Source organism: Erinaceus europaeus, chromosome 11, assembly GCF_950295315.1.
Source record: "Erinaceus europaeus chromosome 11, mEriEur2.1, whole genome shotgun sequence".
In the NCBI taxonomy this organism is placed as follows: Eukaryota; Metazoa; Chordata; class Mammalia; order Eulipotyphla; family Erinaceidae; genus Erinaceus; species Erinaceus europaeus.
Window position 1 is genome coordinate 115,720,882 of NC_080172.1, and position 25,269 is coordinate 115,746,150.

The window sequence follows — 25,269 nt, forward strand, 5'->3', positions numbered from 1 at the left end:
GGCCACTGTCTGGCTTGGGAGGAAAGTGTTTCCAATTTTTCATGATTTTTTTTTTAAGATTTTTAAAACCTTTATTTATTCCCTTTTATTGCCTTTGTTGTTTTATTGTTGTAGTTATTATTGTTGTTGTTATTGATGTTGTTGTTGGATAGGACAGAGAGAAATGGAGAGAGGAGGGGGAGACAGAGAGGGGGAGAGAAAGACAGACACCTGCAGACCTGCTTCACCGCCTGGGAAGCGACTCCCCTGCAGGTGGGGAGCCGGGGGCTCGAACCGGGATTCTTATGGCGGTCCTTGCGCTTTGTGCCATGTGCGCTTAACCTGCTGCGCCACCGCCCGGCTCCCGCATTATTTATTTTTTGACTCCAGGGTTATCACTGGGGCTCAGTGCCAGCACTAGGAATCCACTGCTCCTAGCAGCCATTTTTTCCATTTTACTGGACAGGACTGAGAGAGAGAGAGAGAGAGAGAGTAGACACACATACACACCTGCAGATCTGCTTGTGAAGTGGCCTCCCCCCACACAGGTGGGGAGCTGGGGAATTAAGCCCGGACCCTTGTGTGGGTACTTGTGCTTAGTACTCTGTGCACTTAGCTGGGTGTGCCCCTGCCCAGCCTCCTCCGTAGGCCCTTGTGAAAGGTGGGAGGACCCCTCGGAGTCCTTGTCACACGGGCAACTTCTCAGATGTGCTTCATCCTGGCGGCTGGTACAGGAGATGCACAGCTACCCTGGCATGGCCACTGTCTAGTAGGAAAGCGTTTCTGTTTGTTAAGAAGTGCTGTTTGCATATGAAGGATCATCCAGGGGCCTGAGCACAAAACAACTTTGGGACAAATTGCTAGAAGACAGACGTTTCTTTCTTTAAAAATTTTTTTAATTAATTTAATTTTTTAAAAATATTTTTTTATTATTTATTCCCTTTTGTTGCCCTTGCTGTTTTATTGTTGTAGTCACCATTGATGTCATCGTTGTTGGATAGGACAGAGAGAAATGGAGAGAGGAGGGGAAGACAGAGAGGGGGAGAGAAAGACAGACACCTGCAGACCTGCTTCACCGCCTGGGAAGCGACTCCCCTGCAGGTGGGGAGCTGGGGGCTCGAACTGGGATCCTTACACCGGTCCTTGCGCTTTGCGCCACCTGCGCTTAACCCAGTGCACTACCGCCCAACTCCCATATTTAATTTTTAAAAACAATTTATCCCCTTTCGTTGCCCTAGTTGTTTTATTGTTGTTATTGATGTTGTTGTTGGATAGGACAGAGAGAAATGGAGAGAGGAGGGGAAGACAGAGAGGGGGAGAGAAAGACAGACACCTGCAGACCTGCTTCACCGCCTGGGAAGCGACTCCCCTGCAGGTGGGGAGCCGGGGCTCGAACCAGGATCCTTACACCAGTCCCTGCGCTTTGCGCCACGTGCGCTTAACCTGCTGCGCTACCGTCCTACTCCCAATATTTTTTATTTATTATTGGATAGAGACAGAGAGAAATTGAGAGAAGGGAAGATAGAGAGGGAGAGAGCCAGAAAGACACCTGCAGCCCTGCTTCACCGCTCATAAAGCTTTCCCCCTGCGGGTGGGGACCGGGGGCTTGAACCCAGGTCCTCGTGCACTGTCCTGTTTCTAACACTGACTTCCCGCAGTCTTCTCTGCTTTGGGGGAGACAGTACCACAGTTTTCCAGCAGGGGCGCCAAAAGCGCCAGCCATTTTCCTGAGTCACCAGGACCAAGCATCCCCCGGGAACCCCAAGTGGACCCGCGGATTCTGCTCCCCAGGAAGCCAGCTCCCCGTGCTCCCCTCACCCCTGTGGCCACAGGGCCTGCCGGCCTTTGTGTCCGGCCTTTGTGTCCGCTCTGCTCGTCTCTCCTGCCGTCCCGACTCCAGTGCATTTAACTATTGTGGTTTTTCCCTTTACATCCTACCCCCTCCTCTTTCCAGTCCATCTTGGGGTGTGTCCTTGGTCCAGGGTCCAAGTTCTTTCTCCCCTTTGCCTGACTGCCAGCAGTTCCTCTGTCCTCCAGGGGACAGTTTGAGACACGCTGCCCCCACCCCCGCCGCAGGCCGGCCGCTGCCGCTCCGTGGGGCTCCGTTACCCTGGCCTGTCCCCCGCATGTCCCCTCCGTAGCCCTGTGACACCCCCTTCCTGGCAGCACCCTGTCCTATGCTCGGGGTCTGGGGTGCGGCAGGTCCCCAGGCTGGTGGGTCCCATGTGCCGGCCTGGCCCGCAGGAGGCGGCGTGGCGGCAGCTGGAGGCAGAGCGAGGGCAGCTGCAGGCCCAGCTGCTGCAGGAGCGGGAGGAGCTGCTGGCCCGGCTGGAGGCCGAGAAGGAGGAGCTGAGCGAGGAGATCGCAGCCCTGCAGCAGGAGCGGGACGAGGGCCTCCTGCTGGCGGAGAGCGAGAAGCAGCAGGTGCGTGAGCCCAGGGCGGGGGCGGGGGAGGCCGGCCTCTCCAGCTGCCCGGAGGAGGAACTCCTGGCCAGCCTCCTGGCGGCGGTGGCTTGGAGCTGAGTGTCCCTCCCTGGGCCTCAGCTCCCTCACTGAAGACAGAGGGAGAGAGAAAGACAGACACCTGCAGACCTGCTTCACCGCCTGTGAAGTGTCCCCCCTGCAGGTGGGGAGCCGGGGGCTCGAACCGGGGTCCTTGTGCGGGTGTTTCGCTTAGTGCCGTGTGCGCTTAACCAGGTGTGCCAGCCTGGTGCCCTCCCTTTTTTCTTTATTGGGGGGGGTTCGTGGTTTACAGTAAAATCCAGTCGTTGGCCCATGGGCCACATGTCTCAGTTTCCCACATGACACCCTGACCCCCGCCTGGTCCTCCTCGGCCACCATGATCCAGGACCTGAACCCTTCCCCGCTCCAGAGTCTTTAGTGCAATACACCCAGGCTACTGCCTGCCTGCCTGCCTGCCTGCCTGCCTGCCTGCCTTCCTTCCTTCCTTCCTCCTTCCTTCCTTTCTTTTTCTTTCTTCCTTTCTTCCCTTCTTCCATTCTTTCTTTTTTTTAAAAGAATTTATTGGGCGGAGGGTAGATAATAGCATCATGGTTATGCAAAGAGGCTCTCATGCCTGAGGCTCCAAAGTCCCAGGTTCAATCCCCCACACCACCATAAGCCAGAGCTGAGCAGTGCTCTGGTAAAAATAAATAAATGAATAAGTTAAAAAAAAAAGAATTTATTTATTTATTTATTTATTTATGAGAAAGACAGGAGAGAGAAAGAACCAGACATCACTCTGGCACATGTGCTGCCCGGGATTGAACTCGGACCTCATGCTTGAGAATTCAGTGCTTTATCCACTGTGCCACCTCCTGGACCACAGCTGTACTTCTTTCTTATTTATTTATTTTTTTGCTCTGCTGTTCTTCTTTTTTTAAAAAAAAAATTTATTTATTCCCTTTTGTTGCCCTTGTTGTTTTATTGGTGTAGTTAGTATTGACGTCATTGTTGTTGGATAGGACAGAGAGAAATGGAGAGAGGAGGGGAAGACAGAGAGGGGGAGAGAAAGACAGACACCTGCAGACCTGCTTCACCGCCTGTGAAGCGACCCCCCTGCAGGTGGGGAGCCGGGGACTCGAACCGGGATCCTTACGCCGGTCCTTGCTTTGTGCCACGTGCGCTTAACCCGCTGCGCTACAGCCCGACTCCCAGCTCTGCTGTTCTTCTATCTGTGTGTCTGTGTGTCTGTGTGTGCACATGTATGTAATTTCACCACTAGGGTTCTTGCTGGGACTCTGCCTGCACGACCCCGCCACCCCTGGTGGCCATGTTTTCCTTTCCTCTAAAGAGTGTGTGTGTGAGAGAGTGATGAGATAGAGACAGAGAGATAGAGACACTGCCGCACCTCTCGACCACCTCTAAAAGCTCCCCCCATCGCTGCGGCGACCTGGAGCTTGAACCCAGGCCTCTGCGCGTGGCACGGTGTAGACACTGCCAGGTGACTCACCTGCTGCTGCTTCACTGCTGTGTGTTCATTTCATTTTCCTTATCTATCACATTTTGTTTGCTTTTTTAAAATTAAATTTATTCATGAAATGAAAAATAGAAAATATTGACAAAACCATAGGATAAAGCGGGACAACCCCACACAGTTCCCACCACCAGATCTCCGTATCCCATCCCCTCCCCTGACAGCTTTCCCATTCTCTGTCCCTCTGGGAGCATGGACCCAGGGTCACTGTGGGATGCAGAAGGTGGAAGGTCTGGCTTCTGTAATTGCTTCCCCGCTGAACATGGGCGTTTATTTTGTTGTAACCAGAGCACTGTTCAGCCTGGGATTGAGCCTGGGATCTCAGAGCTTCCGGCACAAAAGTTTTTTTTTTTGCAGAACCACTGTACTGTCTCCCCAACCCTGCTGTTTGTTCATCCTCTTCCTTTCTTTTAAAAGTATCTCTTTTTTGTTTATTTATTTGATAGAGAAACAGAGAGACTCCTGCAGCCCTGTTTTACTACTCGCAAAGCTTTCTCCCGGGGGCTTGAACCTGGGACCTTACACAGTGTAACATGTGCCCTCAACCAGGTGTGCCACCACTCGGCCCCCATTTTATTTCTTGATTTAAAATTGGATTACAAAATTATAAGGTCGTAGGGGCATAGTTTCACTGAGCGTGTGTGTGTGTGTGTGTGTGTGTGTGTGTGTGTGTGTGTGTACATTTGACTAACCCGTCCCCAGGTTCCTGTGTCCCATCATGGACCCTGTTCTTTAGAGTCTCAGAGACTGATTGCCATGCTAGCCTGGCCATCTGCTCTGGGCCTGTCAGGCCTCCACTGGGCAGGACGGGGAGCGCTGGGTGCCAGCCTGCCCTCAGAACCAGCCAATGACCCCAGCCCTTTGCCCTCACCTCTGCCCAGGCCCTGTCGCTGAAGGAGTCTGAGAAGACAGCTCTGTCTGAGAAGCTGGTGGGCACCCAGCACAGCCTGGCTGCCGTCTCCCTGGAGATGGAGAGGCAGAAGCGAGATGCCCAGAGCCGACAGGAGCAGGACCGGGTAGGTGGGCTTACATCTGGGTCAGAGGACGCGGCCCTGACTGAGGAGGAGGGACAGGCTGTGCCCAGTATGGAAGCCCGCAGCCCAGCCCCTCTGGGGGGTGCTGTGGGGCGGGGGGCACAACAGGGCCGGTCTGAGAAGTTCTGCTCAGCGGGCTGATGGCCTGACTTGCAAGCACGAGGCTCTGAGGTTGGTTCTCAGCATCGCACATGCAGACGTGATGCTCCGCTGTCCTAGAGCGCCGTGACTGCCTTGACGTCCGAGCTGAGGGAGCTGCGGGCCCAGCTGGAGGAGGCGGCAGCGGCCCACGCCCAGGAGCTGAGGAGCCTGCAGGAGCAGGCCCGGGACCTGGGCAGGCAGCGCGAGTCCAGCCTGCGGGAGGTGAGCCAGCCACATGCCCTCCAGCGGGCCCCGCACCGGAGTGGAACATGCAGCCCTGCCTTCAGGCATAAGTGGACCACCAGCTTCGGAGGGGGCAGCAAGCTTGTTTTTTTTTTTGGGGGGGGGTGAGCTGGCAGGACTTTGCTAGAGCCTTACACTGGCACGATTCTGCTGCTTCGGGGAGACTTCCCCCCACTTTTAATTTTTCTTTATTATTGGATAGAGACAGAGAATATCTATTTATTCCCGTTGGTTGCCCTTGTTGTTTAATTGTTGTAGTTATTATTTTTCTATTTTTATTTATTTATTCCCTTTTGTTGCCCTTGTTTTATTGTTGTAGTTATTATTGTGGTTATTGATGTCATCGTTGTTGGGTAGGACAGAGAGAAATGGAGAGAGGAGGGGAAGACAGAGAGGGGGAGAGAAAGACAGACACCTGCAGACCTGCTTCACCACCTGTGAAGCGACTCCCCTGCAGGTGGGGAGCCAGGATCTGGAACCGGGATCCTTATGCCAGTGCTTGTGCTTTGCGCCACCTGCGTTTAACCCACAGCGCTACCGCCCGACCCCCTGTTGTAGTTATTATTATTGTTGTTATTGATGTCGTCATTGTTGGATAGGATAGAGAGAAATGGAGAGAGGAAGAGAAGACAGAGAGGGGGAGAGAAAGACAGACACCTGCAGACCTGCTTCACCGCCTGTGAAGCGACTCCCCTGCAGGTGGGGAGCCGGGGGCTCGAACCGGCATCCTTACACTTAGTATCATTTGCGTTTAACCGGATACATCACTGTCCGGCTCCTCTCTCTCCCTCTCTCCCCCATCTCTCTCAACTTCTCCCTGTCTCTGTCCAACAACGAATGACATGTCTGCTACATAAAACTGCACGTCCTGAGGGAGCTCCTTCCCAGCCCCAGAAACAAGTATTAAGCACCTGCTGTAGACAGAGGGCCAGATGCTCTGGGAAGGGCAGTGAGACACCCGCCTTCCTGGCATCACGCCCAGGACAGCCCGGTGGACGACAGCTCCAGCTCGCCCCACCTGCGGCGGGAGTCACCTGCGGTTGGAATCGTAGCCCACCCCTGGGTGCCCGCCCCTGGGTGCCCGCCCGGCGCCTCCCACGTCCCCCACTGTCCCGCAGGCGGAGGAGCTGCGGAAGCAGCTGCGCCTGCAGGAGGGCGCCCGAGACGCGCTGCGGCGGGAGCTGCAGGAGGCCCAGCGCCAGGTGCGGGAGGGCCAGGACGACCGCGAGGCCCAGCGCCGGGAGGCTGGGGAGCTGCGGCGCAGCCTGGGCCAGGCGGCCGAGGAGCGCGAGGGGCTGCAGCGCTCCAACCAGGAGCTGCGGGCTGCCGTCAAGAGGGCCGAGAGCGAGCGCGTCAGGTGAGCCAAGCCCCAGCTTCACCCGGCCCCGCCTCCCTTTTATTTTAAGTATTTTTATTATCTGATGTTACTTTTTCCTCTTCTTTACCTGTTAATTGGATAGAGACAGCCAGAGGCTTGAGAGGAAGGCGGTGATAGAGATAGAGAGGGAGAGAGACAGAGAGACACCGGCAGCCCTGCTTCACCGCTCGGAAAGCTTCCCACCTGCAGGTGGGGGCCAGGGGCTTGAACCCTGGTCCTGGTGCATTGTAACGTGTGCATGACTAGTTGCGCCACCACCAGACCCCATTTTTACTATTTTTAAAATATCGATGTTCATTTATCTATAATTGGATAGAGACAGAGAGAAATGGAGAGGAGAGGGGGAGATAGAGAGGGAGAGAGACGGAGAGACACCTGCAGCCCTGCTTCACCACTCGGAAAGCTTTCCCCCTGCAGGTGGGGATCAGGGGCTTGAACCTGGGTCCTTTTGCTCTGTAATGTATGTGCTTATCCAGGTGTGCCACTGCTTGGCCTCAATTTCTTTTAAATTATCTTTACTTACTTATTGGGTAGAGACAGCCAGAAATTGAGAGGGAAGGGGGTGATTGGGAGAGAAACAGAGAGACACCAGCAGCCCTGCTTCACCACTCGCAAAGCTTTCCCCCTGCAGGTGGGGACCAGGGGCTCGAACCCAGGTCCTTGCACATTATAACACGTGCAGTCAACCAGGTGTGCCACCACCCAGCCCCACCAGCCCCATTTTCCCACTAAGCCTCATCCCTGGGACTTAATTTCCTCTCCCACCCCCACCCCACCGAGGCTCTGGGCAGGTTGCACCTGCCGGAAGTCCCCACCCTTGAACCCGTAGCCAGGCACTTGCGCCTCCCCTCCCCCGCCGTCATGGATGGCTTAGCACGTGCTTGACTGAACCTTTCCTGGAAGCTTGTTTTTTTTTTTTTTAACCTGCCCTCTAGGTCAGGGTGGGGAACCTTTTGTTTGTGGCAGGGGCCATTGGGTATTTATAAGATCTCTGTGGGCCACGCAAAATTAGCAGCTTAAAAATAGGCACTTGAGGGGAGTCAGGCGGTAGCGCAGGGGGTTAAGTGCATGTGGCGTGAAGCACAAGGACCGGCTTAAGGATCCTGGTTCGAGCCCCGGCTCCCCACCTGCAGGGGAGTCGCTTCACAGGCGGTGAAGCAGGTCTGCAGGTGTCTATCTTTCTCTCCTCCTCTCTGTCTTCCCCTCCTCTCTCCATTTCTCTCTGTCCTATCCAACAACAATGACAACAATAATAGTAACCACAGCACCGATGAACAACAAGGGCAACAAAGGGGAAAAAATGGCCTCCAGGAGCTGTGGATTCGTAGTGCAGGCACCCAGCCCCAGTGATAACCCTGGGGGCAAAAAAAGAAGAAAATAAAAAAGAAATGAAGTAAAGAAATAGTGGTCCAGGAGGTGGCACAGTGGCTAAGGCACTAGACTCTCAAGCATGAGGTCCTGAGTTCAATCCCTGGCAGCACATGTACCAGAGTGATGTCTGGCTCTTTCTCTCTCTCCCCTATCTTTCTCATTAATACATAAATAAAATCTTTAAAAAAAAAAAAAAAAGAAAGAAAACAAAGAAGGAGCAACAGCAACACAAGTTGATGGCCACCGCAGGCTCAGGCCAATTCATGAAAACCAAACGCACAGCCTTGAAGTAGTAGAACCCGGACCTAATGCCCAGGAGGAACACACCCACCCCCACCCCCCCACCCCCGTAACATTTGTAACAAAAATTGGTAAGAATGTAGCAAATAGTTCTAATGGACTAGGGACCCAAGAGCCTTCTCAGTGCTAGCAAAATGGCAGAGTTCACACAGTATCAAAGTTTCCCGCCAAAGCTTGGAGAGAATGTGAGTCCCCTCAGCCGCCTGGAGGCCAGCGTCACAGCAATCCATCCAGAAGCCACTGCCCCTCGCCCGTCCCCGCTGGGTTTACGCAGTCTGCATTTTCTCCAGGAACCAGTTTCCTCGCTACGTCTTGTCGGCCTCAAAGTACTGGAAAGGAAGCTCCCATTCGAAGACGGTTTATCTTAAGATACTGGAAATGATACTAATTTTTTGTCCACCTGAAATATATAAATCGTGCTACAACAAAAAATAAATAAGGGAGTCGGGCAGTAGCGTAGCAGGTTAAGCACACTTTGCACGAAGCTCAAGGACCGGCGTAAGGATCCCGGTTCGAGCCCCCGGCTCCCCCCCTGCAGGGGAGTCGCTTCCCAGGCGGTGAAGCAGGTCTGCAGGTGTCTGTCTTTCTCTCCCCCTCTCTGTCTTCCCCTCCTCTCTCCATGTCTCTCTGTCCTATCCAACAACGACGACATCAATAACAATAACTACTACAGTGAAAAGGAACAAGGGCAACAAAAAGGAAAATAAATATAAAATAAATAAGTAAATAGGAGAAAGAAGCTCCTACGTAGAGTGCTTGAATTCTGAGCGTGCTGCAGTAGCCTTCGCAGGGCCCGAGAGCTGTGTTCTGCCCTGTGCAGATAGAAGGTGAGACACGGAGCCGAGGAGGGCGGGAGAGAGCCTGCGGCACTGCTTCGTCACTCGTGAGGCTCCTTCCCTCCCGCTGCTCCCATCTGGTGGCCTGGGGCTTGGGCCGGGTCCCGCCTGTGGTCCGGCTGTGCTGTGCTGGGCGCTGGTCTGTTGGTCTAGGTGGCCTTCCTACCTGCAGGGAGGTGCGCCCTCCCTGTCCCCTCTCCCTTCCCACAGGGCATCGCCTTGGAGACTAGTGTGTGTGTCTTTCCTCCAGCCCCATCACTGCCAGCAGACCGGCTGAGCCTGCGGGGGCAGGGGGCATGTGGGGGCACTTCCTTCCAGCACACCGCCCATCCAAGGCATCGGGAGGTGGTGTGCAGAGCTGCGTACTTCTGTCCTTGCCCCTGACCTCTGCTCTCTCTCTCTCTCTCTGTCAGCCTGAAGCTGGCCCATGAAGACAAGGAGCAGAAGCTTGTGCTGTTGGAGGAGGCCCGGGCGGCCGTGGGCAAGGAGGCCGGCGAGCTGCGGGCAGGGCTGCAGGAGGTGGAGCGCTCGAGGCTGGAGGCGCGGAGAGAGCTGCAGGAGCTCCGGCGACAGGTCCTCTCCCCTTGCTCAGCTCTGCACGGCCAGCCGCTGGGAAGTGAGCTGTCTTCAGCCACCCGGGAGCCGGCGGGGTGACAGGCCCGGCTGAGCACACGCATTGCCGAGCGCAAGGACCCGGGTTTAAGCCCCCAGTCCCCACCTAGACAGGGGACGCTTCCCGTGAGTGGCGAAGCAGGTCTGCAGGTGTCTCTGTCTCCATATCTCGTTTTGTTTTTTTTTTAAATTTTTGGTGGGGGTCGGGCAGTAGCACAGTGAAAGCGCAGGTGGCGCAAAGCACAAGGAACCGGTGTAAGGATCCCGGTTCGAGCCCCCGGCTCCCCACCTGCAGGGGGAGTCGCTTCACAGGTGGTGAAGCAGGTCTGCAGGTGTCTGTCTTTCTCTCCCCCTCTCTGTCTTCCCCTCCTCTCTCCATTTCTCTCTGTCCTATCCAACAATGATGACATCAGTAACAACAACAATAACTACAATAATAATAATTTTTTTTAAAAAAAGGGCAACAAGGGGAAAAAAGCAAATTAAAAAATTTTTGGTATTTATTTATTGGATAGAGACAGCCATAAATTGAGAAGGAAGGAGGTGATAGGGAGAGAGACAGAGACACTTGCAGCCCTGCTCCACCCCTCGTGAAGCTTTCCCCCTGAAGTAGTTAAGGACTAGGGGCTCGAACCCAGATCCTTGCACAATGTAACGTGCGCTTAACCCACTGCGCCACCACCCCGGCCCCTCTTTCTCCCTTTCTATCTCCCCTCCCTTCTCAATTTCTCTCTGTCTCTGTCCACAGTAAATTTTAAAAATTAAATATTAAAATGCAAGGGGACCAGGAAATGGTTCGCCCACTAGAGCTCACTGGTTCAGGCCCCGAGTCTGAGCACCGCATGGGGGCACTGTGGCTCCGGGGCAGCTCCACAGAGTGAGCTGTGCTGTGGTGTCTCCACTTCCCTCTCCCTTTCTCTCTCTCTCTCTCTCCCTCCTTCACTACCTGAAATAAAAAGAATGCAGAGGTCAGCCTGGAAGCGGTGGAATTGCACATGCATGGAGCCCCAGGGTGCAGCAAAGAGATAAGCAAATAAACTGACTTTGGCGCTAGAGAGACAGCATAAAGGTTATATGTATACAAAGGAGGTTCTGAGGTCTCAGGTTCAGTCCCCCGCAGCACCGTAAACCAGAGCTGAGCATGGGCCCGGCTGTGGCACACCTGCTGAGCACACGTGTTTCCAGAGCACAGGGAGCCGGCTTCAAACCCCGCGGTCCCCACCCGCAGGGGGAAGCTTCACAAGGGATGAAGCAGGGCTGCAGGTGTCTCGTCTCTCTCCCTCTCTGTCTCCCCCTTCCCTCTTGATTTGTCTTGTCTCTGTTTTTATTTTTTAGATCTAGGAAGATATAGAGAGCCAGCTGTCTCTGTGGTGTATGTGATGCCGAGGCTGAGCTCAGAACCTCAGGCTCATCAGTCTGACACTTGGCCACTGCACCTCTCCTGCAGCCCCAGCATTTGACATTTAATGTATTTCCTTGTGTCAAGTACAGTTTGTATCTTAACTCTCTGGCAACCATTTAAAAATGAACCACTTTTTAAAAAAAATTTATTTATTCCCTATTGTTGCCCTTGTTGTTTTATTGTTGTTGTTATTATTGTTGTCATCATTGTTGGATAGGACAGAGAGAAATGGAGAGAGGAGGGGAAGACAGAGAGGGGGAGAGAAAGACAGACACCTGCAGACCTGCTTCACCGCCTGTGAAGCGACTCCCCTGCAGGTGGGGAGCTGGGGCTTGAACCGGGATCCTTATGCCGGTCCTTGCACTTTGCACCATGTGCGCTTAACCTGCTGTGTTACCACCTGACTCCCAAGAACCACTTTTAAAAAAATAATTTTTCAAATAAATATTTTTCTTCTTCCTCTCCTTCTCCTCCTCCTCCTTCTCTATTTTATTTGACAGGGCAGAGAGAAATTCAGAGGGGAAGAGGAGATAGAGAGGGAGAGAGACAGACAGACAGACACCTATAGACTTGCTTCACTGCTTGTGAAGCTTCCCCGCTGCAGGTTTGGAGTGGGGACTCGAGCCCAGATCCTTGTGGGTGCATCACTGCCTGGCCCTCTCAAAAAAGATTTTATTGGGGGGCGGGCAGTAACACAGTGGGTTAAGCGCACGTGGCGCAAAGCGCAAGGACCAGCTGAAGGATCCTGGTTCGAGCCCCCGGCTTCCCACCTGCAGGGGAATCGCTTCACAGGCGGTGAAGCAGGTCTGCAGGTGTCTGTCTTTCTCTCCCCCTCTCTGCCTTCCCCCCCCTCCATTTCTCTCTGTCCTATCCAACAACGACGACATCAGTAGCAACAATGATAACTACAACAGTAAAACAACAAGGGCAACAAAAGGGAATAAATAAATATTTTTCTAAACTTTTTTAAAGATTTTAATTTTTTTTTTTAGTTTTTAAATTTGTTATTGGATAGAGACGGAGAGAAATTGAGAGAGAAGGGGTGACAGAGAGGAAGAGAGACAGAGAGACACCTGCAGACCTGCTTCACCGCCTGTGAAGTGACTCCCCTGCCGGTGGGGAACCGGGGGCTCAAACCGGGATCCTTATGCCGGTCTTTGCAGCTTTGCGCCACGTGCGCTTAACCCGCTGCGCTACCACCCGACTCCCCAATAAAATCTTCTTTTAAAATCTTTTATTTATTTATTTACACAAGGTAGAGTGAGTGAGTTATGGTCAGGCGGTACACTGAACTCGAGCGATTCAGCGCCTGGCATGGCTTGAGCTCGGTGGGACTGCCCGGGTAAGCGCCCTGTGTTGGGTGTGTGTGTGTCCCAGGAGAAGCGTCCTGAGTGTCTCCGGCCCAGCCTGTGTGGAGCTGTGCAGGCCGCACGGGTGTGGACGGACACCACCCAGGCCCAGAGGGGCTGCAGGAGCCGAGCACGGCTCTCGGGGACCTGATGGCGTCCACTCCTCTCCACAGATGAAGACTCTGGACGGTGAAAACGCCAGGCTGGCCCGGGAGCTGTTGGATCTGCAGGGCCGCCTGGCACTGGGCGAACGGGCAGAAAAGGAGGGCCGTTGGGAGGCCCTCAGCCTCCGACAGAAGCTGCTCAAGGGCGAGGCCAGCCTGGAGGCCCTGAAGCAGGAGGTAATTAGGTGGACTGCCCGGAGGAGGAGAGTCCTCAGGCTACCCTAACCCTCTCTCCTTCTCTCTGACTACAAACAAGTAGGATTCCAGTCTGGAGTCATCCAGGGGACCTACTCCCTAGGACTTGTCCTTGTCCCCGACTTCTTGAGACCCCCCCCCCCCCCAGGGATAACGGTAATAACAGCTGCAGGCTGTGGAGCCCGAGAGACAGAACCCTGTTTGATTCTCACAGCTGCCTCCTTTTACAGACAGAACCAGATACTGATGCTCAGAGAGGCCAAGAGACCTCCCTGAGGTCACACAGCCACGCAGAGTTTTCTGATCCCAAGGCCTGTGCTCTTAGCCCTCACCGTCTCGGCACACCGTGTGGCCCTGGCCTGGCCGCTTTATCTCAGTGCTTCAGATCATGCGTGGCTAGTTCAGCTGGGACGTGTGTGCGTAGGGTGACAGCCCCTAGGTGGTGCTCAGTAGATGCGAATGCTTTCATTTTTAGTCTTTACTTACTATCTTTATTTATTAGATAGAGACAGCCAGAAATCTACAGGGGAGGGAGAGAGACTCCAGCAGCCCTGCTTCACCACTTGTGAAGCTTTCCTCCTGCAGGTGGGAACCGGGGCCTTGAACTTGGGTCCTTGCATGCTGTAATGTGTGCACTCAGCCAGGTGCGCCATCACCCAGCCCCCAAGGATTTTTTTTTTTTCCTTTCCCTCCAGGGTTATCTCTGGGGCTCAGTGCCAGCACTAGGAATCCACTTCTCTTGGTGGCCGTTTCTTCCATTTTATTGAGTAAGACAGAGAGAAACTGAGAGGGGAGGGGAAGTAGAGAGGGAGAGAGACACCTGCAGACCTGTTTCTTTCTCTGCTTGTGAAGCGTTCTCCTCTGCAGGTGGGGAGTTGAGGGCTTGAACCTGGATCCTTACGCTTAGTACTTATTATATGTGCTTAACCAGGTGCACCACCTGGCCTCCTAGATGGGGATTTTTTTTTTTTTTTTTTTTTGCCTCTGGGGTTATCTTTGGGGCTCAGGGCCTGCTCTAGGAATCCACGGCTCCTGGAGGCTGTTTTTCTCATTTTGTTGCCCTTGTTGTTGTTATTGTTGTCATTGCTGTTGTTGTTGTTGGACAGGACAGAGAGAAATGGAGAGAGGAGGGAAGACAGAGAGGGATGAGAGAAAGACAGACACCTGCAGACCTGCTTCACCGCCTGGGAAGCGACTCCCCTGCAGGTGGGGAGCCGGGGGCTCGAACCGGGATCCTTATGCCGGTCCTTGCGCTTTGCGCCACGTGCGCTTAACCCGCTGCACCACCGCCCCTAGTTGGGGATTCTTTTTTTCCTATTTATTTATTTATTTATTTATTTATTTATTTATTTTTCTAGTTGGGGATTCTTAAAGAAGCAGATGCCCACGATGAATTGAGTGTGAGGACTGTGTTTATAATGTGCTCTCTGAGTTCCTTGTTTTTCCTTGTTTCTGATGAATTATATGCACCCAGAGGCAGTGCTACCTAATGGTTCAGAAAAGGCTGTGGAGCCAGGGGGCCTGGCTTCGAGTCCTAGGGTTTTTTTGTTTTGTTTCCCTGCCAGGGTTATCGCTGGGGCTCAGTGCCAGCACTACGAATCCACAGCTCCTGGCACCCATTTTTTCCATTTCATTGAACGGGGCAGAGAGAAATTGAGAGAGGAGGAGGAGGGAGAGCGAGAAAGACAGACACCTGCAGTCCTGCTTCAGAGCTCATGAAACATCCCCCCTGCAGATGGGGAGTGGTGGGCTCGAACTTGGGTCCTTGCGCTCAGTGCTATGTGTGGTTAACCGGGTGTGCCGCCGGGACCTAGTTCTTCGTCGACTGATTGTGTGATTCGGACAGGTGGCTAACTGTGCCTCGGTTTCCTCAGTTGTAATAGGGTGACTCATGATGGTACCGTTAAATCTATGTATCTGGAAACACTTCTTCCTGGTTAAAGGCTCAATTTGTGTTAGACTGCACACACAGAGAAGGAGCAAAGAGGTAAAAAGGAAATCCCAGCCGTTTCCTCTCCTGCTTGAGTGGAGACCACTGAAGGAACAGGTCTTCTGGCTGGATCCGAGAGGCGGGACGTCCGCGACCCCCATGACCCGGCTCTCCCCTCCTGTCCCCCAGCTGCAGGGAGCCCAGCGGAAGCTACAGGAACAGGAGGGTGAATTTAGGGCCCGCGAGCGCAGCCTGCTGGGCTCCCTGGAGGAGGCTCGCGGCACGGAGAAGCAGCATCTGGATCTCAGCCGCAAGCTGGAGCTGAAGCTGGAGGCCGGGCGCGCCGAGGCCGCGGAGCTGGGCCTGCGGCTGAGCGCGGCCGAGGGCCGGGCACAAGGCCTGGAGGCCGAGCTGGCGCGAGTGGAGGCACAGCGGCGCGCCACTGAGGTCCAGCTGGGCGGCCTGCGCTCTGCGCTGCGCAGGGGCCTGGGGCTCGGCCGTGCACCCAGCCCGGCCCCGCTACCCGGCCCTGGATCCCCTGCCAGGGGCGCGCCTGCGGGAGGTGAGTTGAGCATCTGTGTCCACCAAGTGACCCCCCCCCCCACCTCTTCTTTGTTTTTTTTCCCCTCCAGGGTTATTGCTGGGTTCCATGTCTGCACCATGAATCCACGGCTCCTGGAGGCCATTTTTTCCCCCTTTTGTTGCCCTTGTTGTAGCCTTGTTGTGGTTATTATTATTGCCATTGTTGATGTTGTTCGTTGTTGGATAGGACAGAGAGAAATGGAGAGAGGAGGGGAAGACAGAGAGGGGGAGAGAAAGACAGACCCCTGCAGACCTGCTTCACCGCCTGTGAAGCGACTCCCCTGCAGGTGGGGAGCCGGGGGCTCAAACCGGGATGCTTACACCGGTCCTTGTGCTTTGCGCCACGTGCACTTAACCCGCTGCGCCACCACCCGACCCCCGCCTCTTCTTTGATGGGGGAAAATCCGCCCTCCCCGGGCCAGGTGGTGACGCACCTGGTTAAGCACACGCATCACAGAGCACAAGGAAGCAGGTTCAAGCCCCTGATCTCCACCTGCAGAGGGAAAGCTTCACGAGGGGTGAAGCAGGGCTGCTGGTGTCTGTCTGTCTGTCTACTTCTATCTCTCCTCTTCCCTCTCAATCTTTGTCTATCCAGTAATAAGTAAATGACTAAATTATTTTTAAAAATGAAAGAAACTCGCCCTCTGCAGACGCCCACCCACCTGAGCCTTGCCCTGGGTCTCCCCTGGGAGGAGGGCTTACCTGACTCAGCCGCACCCACCTCTTCTCCACATGCTGCTTTCTGATTGGCTTTTGCGCTTGGTTCAGTCTTCTGTATCTGTTTGCTCGCTTGTTTTTTTTTTCGTTTTTGCCTCCAGGGTTATTGCCAGGGCTCAGTGCCTGAACTATGAATCCACAGCTCCTGGAGGCCGTCCTTTCCCATTTTGTTCCCCTGTTGTTGTCATTATTATTGTCATTGCTATTGTTGTTGGATAGAACAGAGAAATGGAGGGAGGAGGGGAAGACAGACAAGGGGAGAGAAAGACAGGCACCTGCAGACCTGCTTCACTGCCTGTGAAGCGACTCCCCTGCAGGTGGGGAGCCGGGGGCTGGAACCCGGATCCTTACGCCGGTCCTTGCGCTTTGCGCCACCTGCACTTAACCCTCTGCGCTACTGCCCGACACCCTGCTTGTTTATTTTTAAATGTGTGTATTTAACGAGAGGAAGAGAGCTGTTGGGTGCCGGAGAGCCAGATGCACACACCTCTGGGCTCCACCACTGAACCACCTCCCTGACAGCAGTCGCTTAAAAAAGATTTTTTGGGGGAATCAGGCGGTAGTGCAGGGGGCGTGTCAGGAGCCCGTCGGCACCATCAGGGCGGGAAAGGCCTCTGCATCGCGGCCGCTCTCTTCCTTCAGGAAGCGGGGAAGGGCTCAGCAGCCCCCACCCCTTGGAACAAAGCCCCGGGTCCGAGCCGCCGTCCCCGGGACCTGCCTCCTCCCCGCTGTCTGCAGATCTGGACCCGGAGTCGGTGCAGGGCTCGCTACGGGAATTCTTGCAGGAGCTGCGGAGCGCCCAGAGAGAGCGGGTGAGGCCGGGTGCGGGGCCTGGGGAGCTGGGCCGCCAGACGTCCCGGGAGGGGCTGCGGGCCGGCGAGCACGAGCCTCCCTCTCCCCCGGGGCTGCAGGACGAGCTGCGGGGCCAGGCCAGCACGCTGCGGCGCCGGCTGAGCGAGGCGGAGGCCGAGAGGGACAGCGCCGCTTCCCGGGCCAGGCAGCTGCAGAAGGCGGTGGCTGAGAGCGAGGAAGGTGGGTCCGACCCGGGTGACTTTGATCGGAGCCGGAGGCATTGCCCGAGCCCTGCGGCACCCCAGCCCTCGGACCCCTACCCTGGGACCCCTGCCCTCGCACCCCTGCCCTCAGACCCCTACCCTCAGACCCATACCCTCGGACCCCTACCCTCAGACCCCTACCCTCGGACCCCTACCCTCAGACCCATGCCCTCGGACCCCTACCCTCGGACCCATACCCTCAGACCCGTGCCCTCGGACCCCTACCCTCAGACCCATGCCCTCGGACCCCTACCCTCATACCCCTGCCCTCAGACCCCTAAACTGGGACTCATACCCTTGGACCCCTGCCCTCGGACCACTGCCCTCAGACCCCTACCCTCGGACCCCTGCCCTCAGACCCCTACCCTGGGACCGCTTCCCTCGGACCCCTACCCTGGGACCGCTGCCCTCGGACCCCTGCCCTCAGACCCCTGCCCTCAGACCCCTACCCTCAGACCCATACCCTTGGACCCCTACACTCACACCCCTGCCCTTAGACCCCTAAACTGGGACCCATACCCTTGGACCCCTGCCCTCGGACCCCTGCCCTTGGACTGCTACCCTCATACCCCTACCCTCAGACCCATGCCCTCGGACCTATACCCTCAGACTCATACCTTCGGACCCCTACCCTCATACCCCTGCCCTCAGACCCCTAAACTGGGACCCATACCCTTGGACCCCTGCCCTCGGACCCCTGTCCTCAGACCCATACCCTCGGACCCCTGCCCTCGGACCCCTGCCCTCATACCCCTGCCCTCGGACACCTACTCTCGGACTCCTGCCCTCGGACCCCTACCCTCATACCCCTGCCCTCGGACCCCTACCCTTGCCTCTGTGTGCAGGTTAAGACCTGTCCCTTTGGGGGATGCCCTGGCTGCCTCTTGTCTGGCTCCAGATGCCTTGAGACCGGGACTGGGGCGGGGGGACTGAGGCAGGGGGCACTGGCTCAGGTGCGGGGTGGTGCCCGGCCGGGATGGGTGCCGTGCCCGTGATGGGGCCGTTGGGTGCTGCAGCTCGGCGCAGTGTGGACGGGCGTCTGAGCGGGGCCCAGGCCGAGCTGGCTCTGCGGGAGGAGGACGCACGGCGCGGAGAGCGGGAGCGCAGGGCGGCGCTGGAGCAGGTGGCCGCCCTGGAGAGGAGCCTGCAGAGCACCGAGAATGAGCTCCGAGCCAGCCAGGTGGGTGAGGGTGTGCGGGGGGCTGGGGGGTGGGAGACCGTGTGCCGAGTGGGTCTCTCGAAGTCCCACTGTGTGTTTCTGGGCTTCTCTCTGCTCTGGTTCCCCATACCCACTCAAGTGACCAGCTTAAGAGCTCCTTCTCCAGAAAGTACCTTAAATTGTTGTTGTTGTTGTTTACTTATTTTGTCTGGAGACAGATGTTGAGAGAGGGGAGATAGGAAGAGAGAAACGGGGTGGAGGATGTGCAAGAACTGCCTCAAGGATCCCGGTTTGAGCCCCCGGCTCCCCACCTGCAGGACCCTGGGGGTCGCTTCACAGGTGGTGAAGCAGGTCTGCAGGTGTCTGTCTGTCTCTTCCCCGCTCTGTCTTCCCCTCCTCTCTCCATGTCTCTCTGTCCTGTCTAATAATAATTTTAAAAAGGATAAAATGGCCTCCGGGAGCAGTGGATTCATAGCGTAGGCACCAAGCCCCAGCGATAACCCAGGAGGCGAGAGATAGAGAGACTGAGACACCCCTGTAGCACTGTTTCGCCACTTGTAAAGCTTCCCCCCTCTAAGTGGGGACCAGGAGCTTGAACCCAGGTCCTTGCGTGCTGTGACGTGTGCACTCAGCCAGATGCACCACCTGTGTTCCCAGACACGAGGAGTAGGGAGATGTGTGGTGGTCATGCTACGGACGTTCATAACCGAGACTCTGGGGTCCTGAGTTCAGTCCCAGCACCACCATCCTCCAGTGCTAAGAAGTGCTCTGGAGGGAAGGGGAAGAAAAAAAAAGGAAGGAGGGGGCAGGAGGCAGCTCAGTGAGCGGTGTGCCTTGTCAGCCTTGTCACTGGGGCCCTGGCACCTCCCCGCGGGAGCACCGTGCCCGAGGAAGCTCGTGGGTGGCAAGCAGAGCTGTGGCGTCCCTCCCTGTCTGTCTATCTAAGCTCGTGAGCAGACAGATCCTCTCAGGGAGTCAGCTTAGCAGCGGTGGTGCAGACACAGGCTCTGATGCTAAGTGGTAAAAAAAAAAAAAAAGAGAGAGAGAGAGAGAAAGAAACAGTAACGGGGCAGTCGAGAATGTGGACTTTGGAAGGTGGTAGCCCTGGGTTCAAGTCCTGGCCCCGCCCCTTGGCTGTGCAAAGGGGGGACAGAAATGGTCCCCCAGAGACAGTGTGTGTATGTGTGTGTGTGTGTTCCTGACATACGGGAGGTGCTGGGGGACTCTGCGCGTGGAGTGCTGTGTGTCTGTCTGGGGCCGGGGGCACAGGCCCTGTCAGTGACAGTCCAGGTGTCTAAACCCCTGAGTCCTTCTTGCAGCTGCAGATCCCCCCCTCTCCTCGCCCCCTCCCAGTCCTGCCCGCACAGCCCACCCCCTGCCTCCGGCAGCCGAGCTGACTGGAGCTGCACTGTTGTGTCCTCGGGAGTGGGAGCGGGAGGAGGCAGGAACAGAGCTGGGCAGGGGCCGAGTGGAGTGTAGACATGGCAGGGTTGGCACAACGGGAGAGGGGCCGAGCTTGGTGGGGGGGGGGGGCAGGGTTGTAATAACATCCCAAACCGAGCTGTCTTCCGGACTGAAATGGACTCCAGCCTGGTTCCCAGTCCTGTCGCCCCTGCCGCCCTTCCCCCCACCCAGCCTCCTCTGTCTGGCCCGGGCGCCGGAGGGCGGAGCAGCACCCCACACTCCCCACACTCCCCACAGCCTGGTAGGCCCAGGGCTCCTCCCTGTTTCCGCCCAGGTCCGCACATCCAGCTGCAGGGCCTGCTCTGGTATCCGCATGTGTGTTGACTTCTCCCCAGGGCTCTGTAAGCACCCAGGTTGGGGTACCCCCCGTCCAATCCTGTCCCCACCCCCACCACCCCTCTCTCGACTCCAGCTGTGAGGTAGGGCCGCAGAGCAGAAAGGAACAGTCCTGCTCACACGGCCTGTTAGACTCAGCCTGACCCAGCGAGTGTCAGGAGCCTCAAGTGTGGCTGTACAAAAAGCATGGGGGAAACTGAGGCCCAGAGGGTCCCAAGTCCAGAAGAAATTGGCCCAGACTCTGCAAGGCCACTTTTCCCACCCTCCTCCAAGTACGGGTTAGGGTATGGGTTAGGGGTAAGGGCTAGGATTAGAGGTTAGGGGTTAGGGGTTGGGGGTTAAGAGTTGGGAGTTGGGTGGTAGTGTGGCAGGTTAAGTGCACGTGGCGCAAAGCGCAGGGGCTTGTGAAAGGATCCTGGTTTGAGCCCCCGGCTCCCCACCTGCAGGGGAGTCGCTTCCCAGGCGGTGAAGCAGGTCTGCAGGTGTCTGTCTTTCTCTCCCCCTCTCTGTCTTCCCTTCCTCTCTCCATTCCTCTCTGTCCTGTCCAACAACAATGACAGTAATAACAACAACGACGACAATAAACAACAAGGGCAACAAAAGGGGAAAATAATAAATATGAGAGTCGGGCAGCAGCGCAGCGGGTTAAGCACACGTAGCGCAAAGCTCAAGGACCGCCGTAAGGATCCCGGTTCCAGCCCCCGGCTGCCCACCTGCAGGGGAGTCGCTTCCCAGGCGGTGAAGCAGGTCTGCAGGTGTCTGTCTTTCTCTCCCCCTCTCTGTCTTCCCCTCCTCTCAACATTTCTCTTCATCCTATCCAACAACAAGGACATCAATAACAGTGATAATAATAACCACAACAACGGTAAAACAACCAGGGTAACGAAAGGGAAAAAACAGCCTCCAGGAGCCATGGATTCGTGGCGTAGGCACCGAGCCCCGGCAATAACCCTGGAGTCTAAATAAATAAATAAAATATAAAAAAATAACTACAACAATAAGACAACAAAAGGAAATAAATAAATATATTTTTTAAAAGGGGTAAGGGTTAGAGGCTGGGGTGAGGGGGTAAGGGCTGAGGGCAGCAGGACTGTGGGCTGGGCTGGCCGGCTGGGTCTGAGGTGTCCTGACACTCACACTCACACACACACACACACACACACAGGAGAAGCTCAGCAAGATGAAAGCCACCGAGGCCAAACTGGAGGGCGACAAGCGGCGCCTGAAGGAGGTGCTGGATGCAGCCGAGAGCCGCGCCGTCAAGCTGGAGCTGCAGCGCCGCTCACTGCAGGGGGAGCTGCAGCGCTGCCGCCTGGGCCGCAGTGAGTGCGAGGCCCTCGCCCAGGCCCTGCAGGAGCGGGCCGCCTCCCTGCAGACACAGGTGGGTCCTTCCTCCACTGGCCGCCTCCCTGCAGACACAGGTGGGTCCTTCCTCCACTGGTCGCCCCTCGCCCTGCAGCCCGGGGCAGCTGTCCAGAGAGAACCAAGGTCGCTGGCCAGTAAGAGAACCAAGGTCGCTGGCCAGTTAGAGTTCATGGACTGGCGGGGGTCGGGCGCTGGCGCCCCTGGTTAAGCACACAGAGTACTAAGTGCAAAGACCCACGCGAGGATCTGGGTTTGAGTCCCCGCTTCCCACCTGTGGTGGGTCACTTCGCAAGTGGTTAAGCTTCACGAGTGACGAAGCAGGTCTGCAAGTGTCTGTCTTTCTCCCTCTCTGTCTCCCTCTCCCCGTCTCAATTTCTCTCTGTCCTGTCATGCAAAATAGAACAAAAAGCCCCACCTGCAGGGGAGTCGCTTTACAAGCGGTGAAGCAGGTCTGCAGGTGTCTGTCTTTCTCTCCCCCTCTCTGTCTTCCCCCATCTCTCTCCATTTCTCTCTGTCCTATCCAACAATAATGAATACAACAATAAAACAACAAGTGCAACAAAAAAGAATAAATATTTAAAAAAAAAGAATTCAGAGGCTGTTTGGTGACAGACCTGGCACTCCTGAGAGGTGTTTGGAACAGGTAAGAAGTGGAGAAGGTGGGGCCGGGTGGTAGTGCAGCGGTGGGTTAAGTGCACATGATGCGAAGCATAAGGATCCCAGTTTGAGCCCCAGCTCCCCACTTGTGGGGGGTGTCGCTTCATAGGCGGTGAAGCAGGTCTGTCTCCCTTCCTCTCTTGATTTCTCTCTGTCCTATCCAGCAACAATGACAGCAATAACAACAATAACCACAACAACAATAAAAAACAGCAAGGGCAACAAAAGGGAAAATAAATGGCCTCCGGGAGCAGTGGATTCGTTGAGCCCCGGTGATCACCCTGAAGGCAAAAAAAGAAAAAAGAAGTGCAGAAGGCACTGGTCTTCCCCCTGGTTGTCAGGAAGCTCAGCTCTCATGGGAATGGTCAGTGACTCTGATAGCCCTGCACGGGGCTTGAACCCAGGTCCTTGCTCGGGTCTTTGTGATTGGTAATATGTGTGCTTAACTAGGTGTGTCACTGCCCGGCCCCCAAAACAAATTTCTTCTTTTTTTCTTTTCTTTCTTTTTGCCTCCAGGGTTATTGCTGGGTCCCGGTGCCTGCACTACGAATCCACTGCTCCTGGAGGCCATTTTTTCCCTTTTTGTTGCCCTTGTTACTATTATTGTTGTCAGTGTTGTTGGATAGAAATGGAGAGAGGAGGGGAAGACAGGGAGGGGGAGAGAAAGACAGACACCTGCAGACCTGCTTCACCGCCTGTGAAGCGACTCCCCTGCAGGTGGGGAGCCGGGGGCTCGAACCGGGATCCTTCTGTCGGTCCTTGTGCTTTGCGCCACTTGCGCTTAACCCGCTGCGCTACCGCCCTGCCCCCAACAAATTTCTTAAACATTTATTCATCAGTGAACACGTGAGTGAGTGAGAACCAGAGCATCACTCTGGCACATGTGATGCCGGGGATTGAACTCAGATCCTCATGCTTGAGAATATACTTTATCCACTGCACCACCTCCCAGGCTGTGAACTCAGAACATTTGGGGGCAGGATACCCTTTCTCCTCCCTAACAGGCTGTGGGGGTGGGGGGTAAGAGAACAGAGGAAACCGTGGGGTCTGAGGCAAGCCTGTTGCTGGTGCTCTGGGTGGTGAGGGGAGGCAGCAGGCCGATGGGACTGGGCCCGGCTGCCGTGGGCAGTGAACACTAGGACCAAGGCCCAGACGAGGCTGGAAGGACTTGGGCTGGAGCTCCGGTGAAGCAGAAGCACTCGACCGTCCCTCTGTCCTCCCGCCAGGTGGCAGACAGTGAGACTAAGGCCGGAACGCTGCAGCTGACGGTGGAGCGACTGAGTGGGGCTCTGGCCCAGGTGGAGGAGAGCGAGGGGGCCCTGCGGGACAAGGTGCGGGGGCTGACGGAGGCCCTGGCCCAGAGCGGTGCCACCCTGAACAGCACTCAGGACAAGAACCTGCACCTGCAGAAGACCCTCACCGCCTGCGAGCATGACCGCCAGGTGCTGCAGGTGTGCGGCGCCCGGGCATTTCTCCAGCGGGCTGGGGACGGGGGCAGAGAGGAAGCCCACCAGTGAGAGCTGGCGCTGACAGAATGGTGCCTCGGGGCTGGTGGTGGCGCACCTGGTTAGACACACACATTACAGTGCACAAGGACCCGGGTTCAAGCCCCTGGTACCCACCTGCAGGGGGGAGGCTTCACGAGTGGGGAAGCAAGTCTGCCAGTGTTTGTCTCTCTTCCTGTCTGTCTCCCCCTTTCCTCTCGATAGCTGGCTATCTCTGTCAAACAAATAAAGATAATAAAAATTTTTATTTAAAAAGCAGAGAGAGGGAGCCGGGCGGTAGCGCAGCGGGTTAAGCACACGTGGCGCAAAGCGCAAGGACCAGCTTAAGGGTCCCGGTTCAAGCCCCAGCTCCCCACCTGCAGGGGAGTCGCTTCACAGGCGGTGAAGCAGGTCTGCAGGTGTCTGTCTTTCTCTCCCCTTCTCTGTCTTCCCCTCCTCTCTCCATTTCTCTCTGTCCTATCCAACAGTGACAACATCAATAATAATAACTACAACAATAAAAAACAACAAGGGCAACGAAAGGAATAAATAAATGTTAAAAAAAAAAAGAGGGGAGTCGGGCGGTGGCGCAGTGGGTTAAGCGCAGGTGGCGCAAAGCACAAGGACCGGCATAAGAATCCCGGTTCGAACCCCAGCTCCCCACCTGCAAGGGAGTCGCTTCACAGGCGGTGAAGCAGGTCTGCAGGTGTCTGTCTTTCTCTCCCCTCTCTCTCTGTCTTCCCCTCCTCTCTCCATTTCTCTCTGTCCTATCCAACAACGACGACATCATCATCAACAACAACAACAATAAAACAACAAGGGCAACAAAAGGGAATAAATAAATTAAATAAATTTTTTTTTTTAAAAAAGAGCATTAGTCAGAAGAGGTTGGGGGCAGTGGTGGGTCCAATATGAGCGTGAGCCTACAATCTACTAGTACAGACTGAGAGGGCCTCTGGTGCAGAGCTAACAGGGCAAAGCTGAGTCTCAGTGCCTTCCACATACACACACACAGGCCAGTGGTTAGGCCTCCAGCCAGGCTGCAGTCTGGCTCACCCTGCAGGTGACATGACTGTTTCATGGGCTGTGAACCTGACCCTGAGCCACAGCAGAGAGGCAGCTCTTATCCTCGGGGGCTCCCAGGCCAGCCTGCTGCCATGAGCCTGTCCCCCAGGAACGGCTGGATGCTGCCCGACAGGCCTTGTCTGAGGCCCGCAAGCAAAGCAGCGGCCTCACAGAGCAGGTGCAGACGATGCGGGGTGAGGTGGCGGACCTGGAGCTGCAGCGGGTGGAGACCGAGGGCCAGCTGCGCCAGCTGCAGGAGGTAAGAACGAGGTGGAGACCGCCCCACCCTTTCCAGCTTTGTCCCTAAACCGGGCTCAGCCTCCTATGAGGAGGCTTGGGTCAGGGTCTGTAGAAACTCTAGCGGAGAAGAGATTACAGAAGCCAGAACTCCCACCTTCTACACCCCATCAAGAAGTCTGGTCCGTGGGAGTCGGGCGGTAGCACAGCGGGTTAAGCGCAGGTGGCGCAAAGCACA

General features: G+C 55.8%; 1 protein-coding gene across 1 annotated transcript in view; it reads left to right on the top strand.

Moving 5' to 3' along the window:
• Positions 1 to 25,269, top strand: part of CROCC (ciliary rootlet coiled-coil, rootletin) — an 81,259-nt gene that overhangs the window by 48,047 nt on the left and 7,943 nt on the right. The window contains exons 21-33 of the mRNA XM_060200827.1: positions 2,224 to 2,403; positions 4,837 to 4,971; positions 5,209 to 5,352; positions 6,492 to 6,730; positions 9,672 to 9,831; positions 12,795 to 12,962; positions 15,100 to 15,472; positions 16,852 to 17,021; positions 17,121 to 17,241; positions 18,281 to 18,444; positions 21,389 to 21,604; positions 23,472 to 23,696; positions 24,904 to 25,053. Of these exons, the coding sequence (XP_060056810.1) occupies positions 2,224 to 2,403; positions 4,837 to 4,971; positions 5,209 to 5,352; positions 6,492 to 6,730; positions 9,672 to 9,831; positions 12,795 to 12,962; positions 15,100 to 15,472; positions 16,852 to 17,021; positions 17,121 to 17,241; positions 18,281 to 18,444; positions 21,389 to 21,604; positions 23,472 to 23,696; positions 24,904 to 25,053 (2,445 nt within the window). The remainder of the gene's footprint in view (positions 1 to 2,223; positions 2,404 to 4,836; positions 4,972 to 5,208; positions 5,353 to 6,491; positions 6,731 to 9,671; positions 9,832 to 12,794; positions 12,963 to 15,099; positions 15,473 to 16,851; positions 17,022 to 17,120; positions 17,242 to 18,280; positions 18,445 to 21,388; positions 21,605 to 23,471; positions 23,697 to 24,903; positions 25,054 to 25,269) is intronic.